At 36.3% G+C, this 20,321-nt stretch overlaps 1 protein-coding gene across 3 annotated transcripts in view; it reads left to right on the plus strand.

The window, feature by feature from the left end:
* The first annotated feature begins 10,782 nt into the window (after positions 1-10,782).
* Positions 10,783-20,321, plus strand: part of KANSL1L (KAT8 regulatory NSL complex subunit 1 like) — a 141,948-nt gene continuing 132,409 nt past the window's right edge. For 2 of the 3 annotated variants that reach the window (XM_021008773.2, XM_021008777.2), the window contains exon 1: positions 10,785-11,948. In XM_021008773.2, the coding sequence (XP_020864432.1) occupies positions 10,840-11,948 (1,109 nt within the window). In that variant the 5' untranslated portion in view covers positions 10,785-10,839. Of the gene's footprint in view, positions 11,949-20,321 lie in introns of all 3 variants that reach the window. The other variant, XM_078147388.1, reaches the window with a different exon arrangement.

A 20,321-nucleotide genomic window follows, 5' to 3' on the forward strand; every position in this document is an offset into this window, starting at 1 on the left:
TCGGCCTTTTGCGCGTCGGACCAGGGGAGGGATGGTGCGGAGGGTGGGAGGAGAGGGAGAAGGGAAGGCAGGGGAGGAGCTCAGCTGGATTCGGGCTCCCCGACCGCTTCCACAACGCAGCTAAACGCTTCCTGCGGGTCCCGCCTCCTTCCCGGGGGTTTCCCCACCTCTCACCGCCCTCAATTTGCATAGTGCGGCCCCCTCCCCTCTGGGATTGGCTGGCTCCGCGCCCGGCCCCGCCTCCCCCGGCAGGGTTCCATCCCCCGAGCCGTACTGAGCTGCGGGCAGCCAGCGGACTGTTAAACCGCGGCGGCGGCCGGGGCGAGCTGAGGAGAAGAGTTGGCGACGCCCCGGGCCAGGGGGAGGCGGGCAGGCGGCGGGCGGCCAGGGACCACCTCAGCAGCCCTCACCACGGCCGGACCGACGGTGCTGCGGTGGCGGCGGGAAGCGGGGACGCCCCAGCAGGCGAGTGGTTGGGGTCTCCGCGGCGGGCTGAAGGGGAGCGGGTTCTGGCGTCCCTGGGGGCGCGGGGAGCGCCCGGAGCCGGGGACCGCAGCGCGGGGAGGGGCGGTGGGCGGTGGGGGGCAGGAACAGCGCTGGCCCCCCGGCGGGGGACCACCCGACCAACCCCCGAGCTTTCTCGGGCTGTTAGTCACTAAGTCCCCGGCAGAAGCTCGCGCTCACGGGGAGGGGTCGGGACCGGAGCCCAATTTAAACGGCCAAAACCGAACAGCCTGGGGACAGCCTGAGGGGAGGGGACGAGGGAGGAGGGAAAGAGAGGAGGGCGGGGCTGAGAGCCGGGGACGGGCCTGGCCGTAGGTCACGTGGGGGAGGGGCGTGGTCTGTCCCGCCTCGCTTTTGTTTTGGTTAGCGCGTGCGCAAAGGGAAGACCGCGTGGGTTGTATTTTCCCCCTCCGTTTTCCTGCCTTGGTACCACCCTTGCATCCTCTCGCTCCCACCGTCCTGGATTCCTTTTTAAGACGGGTGTAGCCGTGGCTGTAGTGATTTTGTGTGTGTGTGTGTGTGTGTGTGTGTGTGTAAAAGTAACCCAAAGTGGACTAACCCCGCGCACCCCTAAGAGGATGGAATGATGAAGCTGGAATTGTTGAGGGAACTGAGACTGTATTTGGAAGTGGATACAGTAGTAAAGTTAGCGTTCCACTCCCCGCCCCCCCCAACTCCCCTCCAAAGAGGGAGAATAAGTCTGAACTCGCTGCTAATCTAGGATATTAAAACTTTACTCAACTATCTTCCATTGTTTTGGTAGAAGTTTTTGTCCTTCATTGTGTGGTAGTGGAAAGTTGCCTGGATTTAGAGTCAACGGATCTGAGCTTGAATTAGTTATGCTTGTGCATTATTAGTTCTGCAAAGTCTCCACCTGTGAGACTTTGGAGACGTTGCTTCACCACTTGTGTCTCAGTGTTCTCATATGTAAAAAGGAAGGTATAGGACTAGATGAACACCGATAGCTCCAAATTCTATGAACTAGAACACTACCACAAGCTTAAGAATGTATACTAAATTAACAAGGTGGTGTTTGGTTTTCGTTACAGTCATTCTCTTTTTTGTCTTTCTTGAACTTAAAAGGTTTGGCGGAAAGGGAATGTGGTATTTCTCTGCCCGGTCATTTGTAACTTGATATGGTCCTGTGGAATATTGATCAGCTGACTTCTGGATCATGTTTGCTTTTAAACAAAAAACTTAATTTGAAGTATTTATAGACACTGTGTCCTGAAGACAAAGCCTTCTTTTCCTTTTAACGTAGAAAAAGTAGTGATGTGAAAAAAAACCCATCTATGTTGGGCAAAAAACAAGCATGTCTAATAGTGGTGGGAAAGTCTTTAAAATAAAAGTTGCTTGAATAAGAGATTAAGAATTAAACAAGTAAATATGTATCAGATGGCTTCTATGTGCAAGGCTTTTCTACAACCTTCAGAGAAACAGGACACTTGTCTCTGATCTCAAGCAATTTAGATTTATATCTTTGACACTTAACAGTAGGTTTCATAAAGCTTTCTAACTGGAAGATTATAAACAAAGTGTATACTCAAATATGGTTTGTTGGTGTCTTAATCAAATTCTGTTGAAATATAGACACCTTTCTGCTCTCTGCTTTGATCTATTTATTTGATCTGTAGCTGAAACTTGTTAGTTTTCATTTTATTTCTTTTTCTTCCTGCAGCCACAGCCATAGTGTAGGTCCTGGTTATTGCTATTTGCCCTTCACTATTCCCCAATTCTAGACATGGTGTTAAGTTATCACAGAACCTGGAGGGTAGAGGTCTGAGCAACTGTTTCTTCTTTCATGCTGTGGTAGGCAAATTCTTAGTTCTTGATCCCCTTGTTCCTGTGGTTCAGAGTTAACACATGCTAAGATGAAAATCACTTCTCCTCTTGTTCTCATTTCTAACCACTTTAACACTTACACATCTAAAGCTGGAAAGGTATCTTAGAGTTGTCTAGTCCAAAGCTGCCATTTTCTAGAAGAAATTGAAGCCTGGAAAAGTTAAGTGACTTGCCTAATATCACACATGTAGTGACAGAGCTGAGATTTAAACCAGAGTACTCTGACTTCTTCCACCTTGAGTCCATATCATATGAAGAACCAGGGATTTTTAGCCCAGAGAGAGCACATGATATCTCTGTTAAAGAATTTGAAGGGCTGTCATGTGGAAGATAGATTGGATTTTTTCTTTTGGCCCTGGAGGACAGAAACAATGGGTAAAAGTTTCAAAGAAGCAAATTTGAGAATGATATTAATCATAATAATAACTAGTATTTATGTATTGTTTTAAGATTTGCAAAGTGCTTTACAGATATTATTATTTTATCCTTACAACAACCTTGAGAGATAGGTGCTGTTATTATATCCATTTTACAGATGAGAAAACTGAAGCAAACACAGGCTAAATGACTTGCCCAAGGTCACATAGCTAGTAAATGTCTAAAGCTAGATTTGAGCTCAGGTCTTTCTGACTCCAGGTATAGCACTCTGTCCATTGTAGCCATCTACCTGTGTCCTAACAAATACAGCTGCCCAAAAGTGAAATGGACCACCTCAGGAGGTAGTGGGTTGCTCTTTTTTGGAGTTCTTCAAGCAAAGGCTGGATGACCACAAGTTCTGTGTATTATAGAAGAGATTTGGATATGGGTTGAATTATATGGCAACTGAGGTCCCTTTCAAATCTATTCTCTTCTGTTTCCATTCTTTTGAATAGAGCTGGCCCTCATGTCTGTAGTGTTCTTCTTCCTTACTTCTAGCTCTTAGAATCACTAGCTTCCTTCTAAAGATTTCTTGAGAATTCCCAGCTCAGATGCTACCTTCTAGGAGAAGCCTTTCCTGTTCATGCTGTTTGTTAATACTCCTTACTAAAGTTATTTTGCATTTACTCAGTTGTTTCAGGGCATATGTTTATTTAAATACCAAGAAGGTTTTAGTCTCTGTTTTAATTTTACAAAATTTTCTAGTAAGATAGACTGATTTCCTTCAAAGTCTGTGGTTTGGAATATGGACAGTTGTGACATGTGGTGTTTTTTTGGTCTCATTCCTAGCTAGATGCTGTGAACTCAAAGACAAAAACAAAATAGTTCCTACCCTCAGGGAGCTTACTCTCTGCTAGGGGATATACGAAATATATGCAAAAGGAACTCATGCAGAATATGAAGTGTGGGAGGGAGAGAACACTAATAACTGGGGTTTTCATGTACTAAATAGTACCTGAGTGGAGGCTTGGAGGAAGAAAAGGATTTTTCAAGGTAGAGTGGAAGATTGAATGCTTTGTGGATAGTGGGGGATTGCCTGTGTGAATGCATCGAAGTGGGAGATAAGAGTATTGAGTTCAGGAACAACTGTTGTAGTTTATTGGAATGTAGAGTTCATCAAGAGGAGTAATGCGAAATCAGATTGGAAAGGTGGGTTGGAGTCAGACTGAAAGTCCTGAAATGTTTACAAGCCGAAGAATTTGTATTTTGTCCCAGAAATACTTTAATGGGAGAGGCTTGGAAAGTTTTTGAGCAAGGAAATGACCTCATCAGACCTGTGTCTTAGAAATAGTATTTTGGCAATTGTATGGAGACTGAATTAGAGAAAGGAGGACTGAATCAGGGGGCCCACTGGGAGGTAGTGTAGTGGTCCTGAGGACTTGTCTGATATAGTGTGCAGGCCATGTCAGTAGAAAGAAGATAGTTATGAGAGACATTGTGGAGGTGGAAATGATGTGACTAGATTTTTAGATTTTCATGACATTAATGTCTCTTGGTTCTTCTACTCATCTGATTATTTTTTCTTGATCTCCTTTGCTGGATCTTCATCAATGTCATGTCCAATAACTGTGGGTACCTAAGGCTATGTCCTGAGTCCTCTTTGCTCTTTGCTGTATTGGTGATCTCATCAGCTTCTCATGGTTCAAGTGTCATTTTTATGCAAATGACTTCATGTCTATATATCCAGCCCTGGTCTCTCTTTTTAGACAAATACCTCGTCACCAACTGCCTGTTGGACATTTCAAACTCGATGTCATTTGCCATCCCAAATTCAATATATCCAATCCACAACTCATAATCTCCTACCTCCTTTGCCCACCAGACTCACTGTTCTCCCCAACTTCTCTGTTATTGTTGAGTGCTTCAGGTTAATAAACATTCATTAAGTGTCTGCTGTGTTCCAGAACCTGTGCTAAGCTCTGGGGATACAAGAAAAAGGCAAAAAGAGTCCCTACTCACAAGGAGCTTATAATTTAATGGACTATGTGCAAACCATGTATGTATGTATACATACCTATATACACACATAGGCATATATATTATATGTGTATAAGATGGGAGATAGTATTAGAGGTAAGTCATTAACTTCCTTCTGTCTCTGTTAAAAGAAGAAATATATGAAGGATAAAAATCTAGAATAACAGGTAGCTTTCACTTACCATAACCATAATGTTTCATTAAAATCTATAATTTGAAAGATACAAAGCCATCCAATCCCATTGCCATGAATTTTCCTATGCTTCCCATTATTGATAATGGGTTTCATTTGGTCGTTTATATCTACATTTTGAAACTCACATGCTTTCTATATAGTACGGTAGTGCCTAAACCTGGCAGCAAGCAAGCACAATCTATAAAGGATTTTGGGATCCTGTACTGCAAGGTATCCCTTCACTCATGCAAACCAATCCACCAGAACAGCAATACTGAAAAGGAGGATCTCAGCAGGGAAAGAAACCAGTAGTAACAGAGCCCTGGAAAGAAAAGAGTACATGGAGGTGGGGAACAGATTAATTGCCTAGATTAAGGCAGAAATAGATAAACACCCCTGGATCTATTAATTGTGATTGAGTATCTCTGGCTTATTGGTACTCATAGGCCTCTTCAGACTTGATGTGAATTAGCTGCATGCTCATCAGTAGTTTAGGTGATAATCTATTATATGTGGTGTATTAAAATTCATAGGAGTTTGTTGTTCGTGGAATATCTTCTGCTAATATATACCCAAAGGTGCCTCCCCAAATCCTTGGCAGGATGGGATGTTAGAACTGGATTTGGTACAGATGTACACGTTCTCCACAAATTTGGAACTCCAAGTTTGGTTGCTCCCAACTGGAAGATTTCCAGAAGGGTTCACCAAGTAATCCTGGTAAAATAGAGGTTTATGTAATCCACAGTAGCTGATCCATTCTGAATTGTATTGTTGCTATTCTTTGACCATATAGTATCTTTCCGTTACCCTTACAATCACCTAATTTTGAAACCTTGATATCATCTTTAACTTTTTATTTTCCTTCACTTCACACATATAATTGGTTGCCACATCTTGGTTTTTTTTCCCTCCATGATATCTCTTGTATGTTTAAGAAACGTTTTAATTTTATTAAGTATACTCTGTTGAAGATGGTAGGTAAACATGGAATATGCTTTATGAATTCTCCATAAAAATGGTTAACTATAAAAAAGATTTGTTATTTGGAGGGGAAAGCTTCAGCTAATTGGAAAATTAATTTATATGGAGCACCTTATCTCACTCACCTGAGATAAACATGGTATTAGTGTACCATGTTGAAGTGAATAAAATGCTATTTGGTGATGTGAACTTCAAAATTTACACTAAACTAATAAATTACTTTTAGTATCTTAACTATTTTCATTTTACTTAGTGTTCTAGCATTTCTTCTTACCTGCAAATGGATATGAACTTTTTTTAAATTGGGAAGCTAGGTAGTAAATTAGATAGAATGTCATACCTGGAGTCAGGAAAATCTGATTTCAAATCCTGTCTCAGACCCAACTAGCTGTGTAACTCTTTGCAAATCTTTTAATCTTTCAGTCTCAATTTCCTTATCAATAAAAATAGCACCTATCTTGCTGGGTTATTATGAGGATCAAATATGATAACATATGTAGAGTGGCTTGAAAACCTCGAAGCTGTTAGATATTATGTGATGTTAGATATTACTTTGTAAATGTTAAATATTATTAAATATTGTGTTATGGGGAGAATTTTGAATCCTCCTGCTTTTAAAAACCTATTATTAACTCTGATTACCTGTTTATTCTAATGGTCCGTTTGTGCCTAATCCTATGCTCTCCTCCCCTAATTCTTGAGTGGTTATTAGACATATCTGTGAGTCCTACATGTAATATTTTTAGATGCTATACGCTGCATATTCTGGCACATGAAATTAATTTGAGATTCAAGTATGTTGCTGAACTAATGGCAATGTACTTTAAGATGTAAACTTGCCATATCTAGGTTTACATACCATCATTGGTGATCAAGTAGGTAACTTGATCCTTCAGTCATATTTTTGAGTCATGCACTGATAACTGAAAAATAATGAGCTCTACTTGAAGTATGATTTGTTTGATGTCTTATGTGACCACCCAAGCTGTTTTTATCTTTAATTGAATTCCTTTGGTTTCAAAGAGAATTCCTTTTTTAGGTATTTTTTTTAAAGCAGAAGAATTTCTTCGATATAAAATTTCTCACTAATTAACTCTTACTTACAAACTTTTAAAGAACTGAGCTTATATCCTGGACATGCGAATTACTGAAGCAAACTGCTGTAAGTTTTGAGACTTTCCAAATTGTTCTATAAAGAAATCTGGAAAACATGACACTATAGAACTATGTTTACGTGTTTCTCACTGATCAGGCTTATTTGTTGTTCCCAGTAATGACACTGTATTAAAGACATTGTGTTACACATTTATGCCTTTGCATAAGTTGGCTGTGCCTAAAATGCCCTGCCTCTTTACCTCTGCCTATTGGAATCCTATCTATTCAAAATTCAACCCAACTGCTACCTCTTACATGAAGCCTTTCTTGTTTTTCCCAGTTTGGGAACTTTATACATTATGGTTATCATTATTATACCACTTGTTCTGGATGTAGAATGTATAGGAAATAAGAAAGAACTTCTTTTCTTGTTTGTCTTACCTTGGAAATTGGTTGGTTTTTTGGTCATTCTTAACTTGACAAATAAGCGTGAGCATCCTCATCTACAAAAAACCCAGAAAAATCAGATTTTATGTGCAACCACATATCTTCAGTTGATGAGCAGCCTCTTTCCAAGCCTTTGATACAACAAAAAGAATTGCTATAAATATTTTTGTGTATATGGGCCCTTTCCCTCTTTGGTCCCTTTGGGGCCCATACCTGCTAGTGGTATTGCTGGATCAAATGGTTTTCACAGTTTGTTGTCTTTTGGGGTATAGTTCCACATTGCTTTCCAGAATGGTTGGACCAAATCATATGTCCATCAACAGTGCATTTGTTTACCCATTCTTTCACACCCCCTTCAATGATTATAATTTTTTTTTTGTCATCTTTACTGCATGAGGTGGAAACTTAGAATTGTTTAAATTAGTAATTTTTGAATTTGTGATTTGGAGAAGTTTTCCATATGGTAGAAGTTGCTTTTAAAAAATAAATATCTGCTGATTTTATTAACCTGCATTTATTTCTTATTTAATGTAGAAACTAGATTTTTTTTTGCCATTTTGCATCTTTAATTTTTTTGCATTTAATAGTATTTTATTTTTCCAATTACATGTAAAGATAGTTTTTAGCATTCACATGTATAAGATTGAGTTCTAAAGTTTTTCCCTCCCCTCCCCCCCAAGACGGGAAGCAATCTGATATAGATTATACATGTACAATCATATTAAGCATTTCCACATTAGTCATGTTGTAAAAGAAGAATAAGAACAAAAGAAAAAACCCACGAGAAAGAAAAAAAAAGTGAGAATAGTATGCTTTGATCTGCATTCAGACTCCATATTTCTTTCTCTGGATGTGGGTAGCATTTTCTGTCGTGAGTTAGAAGCTATAATGTTTAGAAGACTGGTTATTTGGACTTGAATATTTTTGGATATAAAATATAATAAAATGGAGTTACCACATCTAGGATTTTATAATCCCCCTACATTGATGATTTAGAGTATTAATAGATAAGAGGATTTTGTTTTGATCATATAGATATATACATACACACACATATATTGTAAGGTACCCATTGTCAGAATATTTTAACACTACTTAACAATAAGATTATGTGCATTTTAAAATAGATTTTTCTTAGCTCTATTTTATATGCTAAAAGTATAAGAAAATAAAAGCAACTCAGATGTTCCAGGGCATGAGGAATCTTTCTCAATATTTTCTATGGCAACTGATGCCTTAGAATATATGTACTCAAAATCTAAACCTTTCTCTTATTTATTGCTACTTTAAAGCCTAAATGTAGAGGAATTATAAAATCCTAGATTCAGTAAAACCCTATACACACATATATTATATACCTTTATATATAATATATGCCTTTAAGTAATATATGATGATCATGTTAATTATATATACATATATACAAACAAATATGTGTGTATACATGCACACCTTTAAAGGTATTAGTGGTTTTGATTTTGGGAGATAGTACAGGAGGGGTTAGAATGCCAGGGTGTGCATATGGATGGGCTATGCTTCTGAAATATGGTGAGAGAAGTAATAGTCAACACTCCCACTGGGAACCCAACCACCAGTGCTAGTAGGAATTGGAGTAGTCCCAGAGGAGACAGTGTGGAGGTTTAATCTTGGATCGTTTGAGACCTTCATATTTGCAGGGACCCATTGTAGGGACCCTCAATCATTACACATGTTTTCTTGGATACATGACACAATATTTGTTTCTCTTTTGTTTGGGGCTGTAACTGGACAATTTTTTTTTAAAGCTGTACTTCTTTACAAGTCAGAACAGTTTTTTTTGGTGATAATCCTTTGCTTGTTTATATGCTTAAGTATTAATATTTATTGTGTTCCTGTACTCTAATGAGTAATTAGGCAAGAAGCTACATAGATATTTGCATCTCTAAAATGCCAGTGTCTAGCAATTCCTCTAGAGCACAGCGTAATAGCTCATACCATAATGATGCATTACTCTGTTAAAATATGTGTTTATGTCTATCTTATGGAGGCAGTGTGGATTAGTGAAAAGCATTCACTGGAGTAGGAGTTAGGAAACCCAAATTCTTAGTCGAGTTTGCCACTAACCAACTAGTTTTTCAGTTTCTTTATCTATAAAATGGAAGTGTTGGATTAGATAATCACCTAGGCACCTTCCAGATCTAATATTTTATGATTTTAAGTAACTCTTTCTGAGAAGGAAAATGTATTTAGAGGAAGACAACATGAATGATGAAAAGCTTCCAGCTTTTGCCAAGTCAGGATCAGTTGAACAAACTGGGGATTTTTAAGAGATATTAAGGAAAGACTTAAGGGGGAATGTAGCAACTCCATTTAATTTTTAGAAAGGTTATCATGTGAATGGATTGTTCTTCTTGGCAACAGAGAGCAGAACTAGGACAAATAGGTAGAAATTGCAGAGGCAAATTTAAGCTTGATATAATGTAAACCTTCCTAACAATGAGAGCAGTCTAAAAGTGAAATAGGCTGGATACTATCTCAGTAGTTAGTCTGTTTTGCTTCATTTGAAAACGTTGAAGGCTAGATGACCATTTGTTGGTTATGTGGTAGAGGAAATTCTTGTTTAAATATGGTTTAGAAAAGTATGTACACTGTATGGAATGGGAGAGTTTCTTCTAAAGGTTAAAATATATTGGTTCATAGTTTCTAAGTTATGAATATTTTTATAGTCCTCTTGTGTTTAGTGCAGATAGCTATTGTAATAGAATAGTTTGAATTTTAGATGTTGGTACAGGTGATTAAAATAAGTTTTAAAAGTGAATATTATACTGATAAATGTAGGAATAAAACACTTATATATATATATATGTATGTGTGTATACACACACACACACACACACACATATGTGTGTGTGTGTTTTACAGTATTTAATTCTAGCCTTTATTGAAACTGTGTGATTACAGATCATGTCCAAAGTGAGGGCCTAGATTCATAGGTAGAAAATTTTTCCTTTGTATCTTATACAAGTTTGTCTAAATACAAAAGTCTTGACATTAACTTTCAGGCATTTATTAATTCATTCACTTAGATATTTCTTGAGTACCTGCTATGTGTGTAATGTCTAGGTGCTTTGAAACTTTATCTGGAGTTTAAGGCCTCAGTCTTATGGAAGGAATGGTACTTTTTGTCCTTATTGCCACCCTTGTGAGCTATTTAAAGTGCCATTAACATAGAAAAAGCCGAGGGTGCAGGAGAATTAGAAGGGGAAGGAGTTCCATTTTGTTCTTTTAAATCAGAAATGTGTACTGCTGTATCTGGAAAAGTTATGAGCTAGTGAAAAAATGATGTTTAAGTGTGTAAATATTTGATTATTCATTTTCATATTTTATTTCCAGGTTTCCTACAATTACCCATAGGAGTCGCCATGACCCCAGCTTTGAGAGAGGCTGGAATGAAGGGACGTGGTATCCACTTGTCATCTTCTTTGTCTAGAACCATGGCATCTGACACAGTGCTTTGTATGGAAAATCCAGGAACTGTTGAAGAAAAACTAAAGGGAGACTCTATCGCACAGATTAATTGCTCAGTGCTGGGGTTTCCAACTCCTGAACCTAGCCTTAATACTAATTTTGTGAATTTAAAACACTTTGGCTCTCCTCAGCCTTCAAAACATTATCAAACAGTCTTTTTAATGAGTTCTAATTCTTCATTAAACATGTATAGTGAAAATTATAAACAAAAGAAATTAGGGGACCCTAATTGCGATAAGCTAAAAAATGTGCTGAAGAATGGCACCAGCATTAGGCTCAGTAGAATTTGTCCTCCTAACTCTGAAGACTGCATCAAAAAGGAACCTTTATCAGAGACCACAAGCCAGTGTATGGCTGATTTGCCAGGTGTTTTGGATTCCGATGTAACCAAAGTCAGTAGTGTAGAAAACATAAAGCTTCCAAACTGTAAATGGTACCAGAAAAATGGTGTTTTGGATAAAGCTTCTGGTGCTGAGAGTAAAAAGAGTCTTTTGCAGTGTGCTCAAAAGAAAGTTTGGCCTGGGCACACAAATGTACTTATTAGTTCCCCTGCCACTGAGAAAGAAGAAGAAGTGAATGCTCGTTTACTTCATTGTGTAAGCACACAAAAAATTCTCCTTAGCCAGGCCAAAAGAACTCAGAAACATTTGCAGATGCTACTGGCAAAGCATGTTGTTAAACACTGTGGTCAGCAGATGAAATTCTCTATGAAGCATCAGTCCCAAAGAATGAAGATCTTTCATGAACCTGCCAGAATTCTAGATAATAGTTTCCACAGATGCACTGAAATTAAACCAGAAGTCTGCATATCTAATTCAGAGAATGATTTGTGGAAAGATACAAAAAATGGTTTTGCAAGGTGCACCATTGCAGAAATTCAGAAGTTTGCACTATCGACTGCAGGGTTGTTGTCTCATGTTGAAGAGGGCTTAGACTCTGATGCAACTGACAGCAGCTCAGATGAAGATTTGGATGAGAAGCCCATTAGAAAAAGTGTCACAGTGTAAGTGTGAAATTGTTAGATTTTTGGATATTTAGTAATTGTTTCATACCCAGCAATGATACACATTAACTTCAATAATTAGGATGTTATAGCAAACTTTTTTCTAAATTGGAGCAACATTTTTATGTCCTTTATTTAGGTGGTTGAAAAAAAGTATGCCCTTGTGTTTACATTGTCTGCCTACTAAAGTTTGGCATATGTATATGCTGTTTGCCTTCTTATATTATTCAGCTTATACTAATAGGAGAAAACAACAATTTATTTTGGCAATAATAAAAACTGTATGTAAGTGGATTTTTTTCACTCATTTAAATATTCACTTTTATTTTATAGCCAGGGTCTTACTCTTACCCCAAATGTGATCTAATCTAACTACTTTATGTCTTGACCAAGGTGACTTGCCAGCACTCAGGCTAAATTCTGGGCTTAGGTGATTCAGAATTTAGTTCACTCAGGGCTTTTCTTTCTGGTTTATGAAAACTAGCATTTTAACTAAATTCTTTATATCACTCATTCTGTTCCTCTTCTATCCTCTTCTTTCATTTCATTTTCTTTTTTTTTTTCAACAAGATATAAGCATTTATTAAGTGTCTACCATGTTCAGGCACTATACTAAACAGAAAAAACACTCCCTGTTCCTGGTCTAATGAGGGAGACAACACAAACAACTGCATACAAATGAGAGAGAGAGATGTGTGTATGTGTGTGTGTGTGTATGTAGATGTAGATATAATATTTTATTTTTTCCCACGTGCATGTAAAAAGTTTTTAACATTTTTTTTTAATTTTGAGTTTCAAATTCTCTCCCTCCCCTCACCACTCCCTGAGACAGTAAGCAGTTTGATTTAGGTTTTACATGTGCAGTCATGTAAGACAGATTTCCATATTAGTTTTGTTGTGAAAGAAAAAACAGACCAAAAAGAGAAAACCCACGAAAAAAATAAAGTGAAAAATAGTATGTTTCAATATGCATTAGACTCCATCAGTTTTTCTATGGAGGTAGATAGCATTTTTCATCATGAATCCTTTGGAATTGACTTGGATAATAGCTGAGAGTAGCTAAGTCATTCACAGTTGATCATTGTACAATAATTGCTGTTACTGTGTACAATGTTCTGGTTCTGCTTACTTCATTCTGGGTCAATTCATGAAAGTCTTTTTTTTTGTTTTATTTTTGTTTTTTGTTTTTGCTTTTTGGTGAGGCAGTTGGGGTTAAGTGACTTGCCCAGGGTCACACAGCCAATAAGTGTCAAGTGTCTGAGGCTGGATTTGAACTCAGGTCCTCCTGACTCCAAGGCCAGAGCTCTATCCACTGCACCACCTAGCTGTCCCCATGTAAGTCTTTCCAGGTTTTTTGACATCATCCTGCTCATCATTTCTTGTATCACAATAGTATTCCATCATAATCATATATCATATCTTGTTCAGCCATTCCCCAATTGATGGACATACCCTCAATTTCCAATTCTTTGCCACCACAAAAAGAGCTGCCAAAATATTTTTGTACAAATAGGGTCCTTTTCCTTTTTTTAAACATATTTCCATGTAAGTCATGTTGTAAAAAAGAGTTAGAACCAAAGGGAAAAACCACGAAAAAGAAGAAACAAAAAAAAGAGAGAGAAAATAGTGTGTTTTGATCTGTATTCAGAATCCATAGTTCTTTCTCTGTATGTGGATAGCATTTTCCATCATGAGTCTTTTGGAATTGTCTTAGATCCTTGCATTGCTGAAAAGAGCTAAGTCTATCAAAGTTGATCATCGCACAGTGTTGCTGATATTGTGTATAACGTTCTCCTGGTTCTGCTCACTTCACTCAGCATCAGTTCATGTAAATCTTTTAAGGTTTTTCTGAAGTCCTCCTCCTCCTCCTCATTTCTTATGAAACAATAGTATTCCATTATATTCATATACTACATCCATTTCCCTTTTAAAAATTTTTTCTTTGGGATACAGAACTAGTAGTGGTATTGCTGAATATGCACAGTTTTATAGTGCTTTGGGTATTGTTCCAGATTGCTCTCTGAAATGGTTAGATTAGTTCAGAATTCTGTCAATAGTGTATTAGTGTCTCAATTTTCCCACATTCCCTCAAACATTTATCATTTTCCTTTTCTGTCATATTAGCCAATGTGATAGGTGTGAGGTGGTTCTTCAGAGTCTTTCAGTTTGCATTTCTCTAATCAATAGTTATTTAGGGCGTTTTTCATATGATTATAGATAGCTTTGATTTCTTCATCTGAAAACTGCCTATTCATATCCTTTGACTTTTTATCAATTTAAGAATGACTTGTATTTTTATAAATCTGACTTAGCTCATTATATATTTGAGAAATAAGGCCTTTATCAGAGATATTTGCTGTCAAAATGTTTCCCTAGCTTTCTGCTTTCCTTCTAATCTTGGCTGCATTGGTTTTGTTTGTGAAAAAGTTTATAAATTGGATATAATGAAAATTATCCGTTTTACATCTTGTAATGCTCTCTGTCTCTGGTTTGGTCATAAATTCTTCCCTTATCCATAGATCTGAATTAAGTTAAGCCATTCCATGCTCCTCTAATGTGCCTATGGTATCACCTTTTATGTCTAAATACTGTACCCATTTTTACCTTACCTTGGTATACTGTGTGATATGTTGGTCTATACTGAGTTTCTGCCAAACTGTTTTCCAGTTTTCCCAGTGGTTTTTGTCACAAAAGCTTGGATCTTTGGGTTTATCAGACACTAGGTTATTGTGGTTATTTACTACTGTGTATTGTGTACCTAATCTATTCCACTGATCCATCACTGTATTTCTTAGCCAGTGCTAGATTTTTTTGATTATTACTGCTTTATAATATAGTTTGAGATCTGGTAAGTTTAGGCCACCTTTCTTCACTTTTTTTTTCATTAATTCCCATGATATTCTTGACTTTTTGTTCTTCCAGGTGAATTTTATTATTTTTTCAAGCTCTATAAAATAATTTTTGATAGTTTAATTGATATGGCACAGAATAAGTAAATTAATTTAGGTGGAATTGTTATTTTTGTTATATTAGCTGTGTCTACCAATGAGCAATTAATTAAATCTGACTTTATTTGTGTGAAAAGTGTTTTGTAATTGTGTTCATATAGTTCCTGGGTTTGTCTTGGAAGGTAGACTCCTAAGTATTTTATATTGTCTACAGATATTTTAAATGTAATTGCTCTTTCTATCTCTTGTTGGTGGATTTTGTTGGTAATATATAGAAATGTTGGCAATTTATGTGGGTTTGTTATATATCCTGCAACTTGGCTAAAATTGTTAATTATTTCAACTAGTTTTTTAGTTGATTAGGATTCTCTAACTATACCATCATAATATTTGCAAGGAGTGGTAGTTTTGTTTCCTCATTGTCTATTCTAATTCCCTCGATTTCTTTTTCTTTTCTTATTGCTATAGCAAGCATTTCTGGTACAGTATTGAATAATAGTGGTGACGGTGGGCATCCTTGCTCACCCCTGGTCTCATTGGGAAAGGCCTCTGATATTTTAAGGAAGCTCCATCTATTCATACTATGCTTTCCAGTGATTTTAGTAGGAATAGATGTTATGTTTTGTCAAAAGCTTTTTTTATATTTATCAAGATAATCATATGATTTTTGTTGGTTTGTTATTGATATGGTTAATTATGCTGCTAGTTTTCCTAATATTGAACTAGCCCTGCATTCCTGGTGTGTGGGACAAGTGAAAGTTTCTCATGTGAAATGTAAGCTATGCTCCAAAATGTAGTGACGCTTCAGCATGAGCTGGGCCTAAGTTTTCATTTTCATTTTTGGGGAATGGGGGCTGTGCACCAGCTGTCCACCCCCTCCCTTGTTTTGTAACCACCCCCTCTTTTGTTTTGTACCTTAACTTTACCAAATGAGGCAATCTTCTAGCTCCCAAGCCGTTTTGAGTAAAATGTATCTCTTGGGTTCTAAATACGGACTGTGAGGTCTCTTGCCTCAGCCAATGAGGATAAAGAGATTGAGACAAACAAGTGGCCAGAGGGGCTTTTTGGAGTGTTTTGCTAAGACTATATAACTGCTTGCTGCTGTTTGTGCTGGGTCTCACTACTCCAGTCCACCCTGGGTAGGTGATGCCCAACTCTCCCAGGAGACTTGCTAGAATAAAACTTCTGTTTTCTACCTGGAGAAACCTCTGAGTTTTTATTTGAGTAAGTGGTCTTAAATCCCACTCACTGGTATAAATCTTACCTGGTCGTAGTGTACGATCCTTGTGATGTGTTGCTGTAATCTTCTTGCTAGTATTTTATTTAAAATTATTGCATCAATATTCATTAGAGAAATTGGTCTTTGATTTTTTTCTCTGTTTTGGCTCTTCCTGGTTTAGGTATCAGCACTATATATTATAAAATGAATTTTGTAGGACTCCTTTGCCTATTTTTCCAAATAGTTTATATAGTGTTGGAATTAATTGTTTTTTAAATGTTTGGTAGAATTAATTCACTTGTGAATCCATCTGGCCCTGGGGATTTTTTCTTAGGGAGTTCATTGATGGCTTATTCAATTTCTTTTTCTAAGACTGGATTATTTAAGTCTTCTATTTCCTCTCTGTCAATCTAGACAGTTTATATTTTTGTAAATATTCATTGATTTTGCTTAGATTATCAGATTTATTGGCATATAATTGGGCACAATAGTTCCTAATAATTGCTTTAATTTACTCTTCATTGGTGGTGAATTCACTCTTTTCATTTTTCATTATGGTAATTTGATTTTCTTCTTTCTTTTGTTAAAAAATCAAATTAACCAGTGGTTTATCTATTTAATTGTTTTTGTTTCCCATAAAACCAGCTCCTACTTTTATTTAATAGTCCAGTGGTTGTTTTTCAATTTTATTAATCTCTCCTTTGATTTCCAGGATTTCCAATGTTTAATTGGAGATTTTTAATTTCTTCTTTTTTCTAGTTTTTTTAATTGCATGCCAAATTCACTGATCTGCTCTTCTCTCTTTAAAGATGTAAGCATTTAGAGATATAAATTTTCCTAAGTACTGCTAGTCTGGCTACATCCCATAAATCTTGGCATGTTGTTCATTGTTGTCCTTCTCTTTAATTAAATTACTTATTGTTTCTACTGTTTTGTTCTTTGATCTATATTTTCTTTTTTTAATATGTGGTTTTCTTTTTCAAAAATTATTTATTGTATTCTGAAGTTAAGAAATCAAAAATATTTCCATAACAAAGTGGAATAGAAAAACAGAGGATTGCATCTGAAATTACAGACCCATTATGTGCAACTTGCTATTCTTTTCAAATATGCAACAAAATTATCATGTAACTTTCTTATTTTCCCTCCCCCAAACTTTGAGATGGCCACCATTAGACACAAATCTGTATGTGTGTGTGCATATGAATATATGTATGTCATTTCTTTTTCTGGATGTAAACAGCATCTTCCTTCATAGGATCTTTGCAGTTAATTTGGGTATTTATAATAGTCAGAATGACTTGGTCGCTCAAAATTGTTGTTAAAACAATACTGTTGATACTGTATACAATGTTCTCTTTGGCTCTGCTCATTTCACTCCTCATTATTTTGTGGAGGTCTCTCCATGCTTTTCTAAAACCATTGAACTCATTTCTTATGGCAGAGTAATATTCCGTCATGAACATAAACAACAATTTGTTTAGCCATTCTCCAGTTGATGAGCATCCCTTTCAATTTCCAGTTCTTTGTTTGCCACCACAAAGAGAACCACTATAAATATTTGAGATCATATAGGTTCTTTTCCTTTTTCCCTAATCATCTTGGGAAACAGAACTAATACTGGTATTGTTGGGTCAAAGGCTGTAGGCAGTTTAATAACTTTTGGCATAATTCCAAATCTCTCCAAAATTTTTGGATCAGCTCACAGATCCACCAGTAATGAGTTAAGGTCCCAGTTTTTCCACATCCCCTCTAACATTTGTCACTTTTCTCTTCTATCATTTTAGCCAATCTGATAGGTGTAATATGATATCTCAAGGTTGTTTTAATTTGCATTTCTCTAATCAACAATGACTTAGAGCATTTTTCACAAAACTACAAATTGTTTTGATTTCTTCTTTGGAAAACTGCCTGTTCATATCCTTTGGCCAATCAGTTGGTAAATAACTCACATTCTTATAAATTTGACAAAGATTTTTTTTTATATATTTGAGATATGCTACCTTTATCTGAGGAACTGTCTAAATTTTCCCCCAGTTTTCTGCTTTCTTTCTGATCTTGGCTACATTTGTTTTATTTGTACAAAACCTTTTCAATTTAATGTAATCAAAATTATCCATTTTACATCTCACAACACTGTCCATCTCTTATTTGTTCATAAATTGTTCACCTGTTCGTAAGTCTGATAGGTAATATGTTCCATGTTCTTCAAATTTTCTTGTGATATCTCCCCGTATTTCTAGGTCATGTATCCATTTTGACCTTACCTTGGCAAGTGGTGTAAGATGTTGGTCTATGCCCAATTTCTGCCAGACTGCTTTCCAGCTTTCCCAACAATTTTTATAAATTCTTATCTCCAAAACTTAAGTCTTTACACTTGTCAAACACTAGGTTACTATATTCGTTTGCTGCTGTAGATTGTATGTCTACTCTGTTCCATTGATCTACCTTTCTATTTCTTAGTACCAGATAGTTTTGATAATTACTGTCTTATTATATAGTTTAAGATCTGGTACTGCTAAACCTCTTTCCTTTACATTTTTTTCTCATTAGGTCCTTTGTTATTCTTGACCTTGTATTCTTCCAAATAAATTTTATTATTATTTTTCTAGCTCAGTAAAATATGTTCTTGTTAATTTATTTTGGGGTGGCATTGAATACATAGATTAATTTTGGTAAAATTGTCGTTTTTATCATATTGACCTTGCCTGTTGGATCTACTTATTTTTTAGGATCAGATTGCTTTGTTTCCAGTTGATTTTTAATCCATCTTTCCATGGCCCTTTATTGAATGTAATTTTTATTGTCTTATGATCTGAAAAGGATGCAGTTAGTATTTCTGCTTTCTGCATTTTATTGTGAATGTTTAATTTTTATTTCTAATTTATTATATATAATTAATTAATATTTATTTTTATTTTTAATGCCATAATACATGGTCATTTTTTTATAGATGCTGTTTGCCCCTGAGAAACAGGTACAGGCCTTTCTATACCCATTCAGTTTTCTCCAGAGGTCTATCACATCTAACTTCTAAAAAATTCTTCACCTTCTTAACTTCTTTCTTGTTTATTTTTTGGTTAGAGTTATCCCAATTCTCAGATGGGAAAGTTGAGGTGTCCCACTAGTAGAGTTTTATTATCTGTTTCCTCTTGTAACTCATTTAATGGCTTTAAAAATTAAGATGCTATGTATCTAAAACCTTCAGCAAGCATAATATGTAATAGAAGCATTTCCAATAAGATCAGGGGTGAAACAAGGATGTCCATCATCACCACTATTATTTAATATCGTACTGGAAACGTTAGCTTTAGCAGTAAGAGAAGAAAAAGAAATTGAAGGTATTAGAATAGCAAAGAAGAAACAAAGCTATCACTCTTTGCAGATGACATGATGATATACTTAGAGAATCCTAGAGAATCAAGTAAAAAACTACTTGAAATAATAAACAACTTTAGCAAAGTTGCAGGCTATAAAATAAACCCACATAAATCATCAGCATTTCTATATATTACCAACAAAGCCCAACAACAAGAGATAGAAAGAGAAATTCCATTTAAACTTACTGTAGACATTATAAAATATTTGGGAGTCTACCTCCCAAGACAAACGCAGGAACTCTATGAACACAATTACAAAACACTTTTCACACAAATAAAATCAGATCTAAATAATTGGAAAAACATCAGTTGCATGGGTAGGCTGAGCTAATATAATAAAAATGACAATTCTACCTAAGCTAATTTACTTATTCAGTGCCATACCAATCAAACTACCAAAAAATTATTTTATAGAGTTAGAAAAAATAATAACAAGATTCATTTGGAAGAACAAAGGTCCAGAATATCAAAGGAAGTAATGAAAAGAAATTCAAGGGAAGGTGGCCTAGCAATTCCAGATCTTAAATTGTATTATAAAGCAGCAATCATCAAAACTGCTTGGTACTGGCTAAGAAATAGGGAGGTGGATCAGTGGAATAGGTTAAATATGCAAGACACAGTAGTCAATGACTATAGTAATCTATTATTTGATAAACCCAAAGACCCCAGCTTCTGGGATAAGAACCCACTCTTTGAAAAAAACTGCTGGGAAAACTGGAAAAGAGTATGGCAGAAACTAGGCATAGACCCAAATCTCACACCATATACCAAAATAAAGTCAAAATGGGTTCATGATTAGATATAAAGGCTGATACTATAAGCAAAC

Source organism: Phascolarctos cinereus, unplaced genomic scaffold, assembly GCF_003287225.1.
Source record: "Phascolarctos cinereus isolate Bilbo 61053 unplaced genomic scaffold, phaCin_HiC Scaffold_7;HRSCAF=346, whole genome shotgun sequence".
NCBI classification, from domain to species: Eukaryota; Metazoa; Chordata; class Mammalia; order Diprotodontia; family Phascolarctidae; genus Phascolarctos; species Phascolarctos cinereus.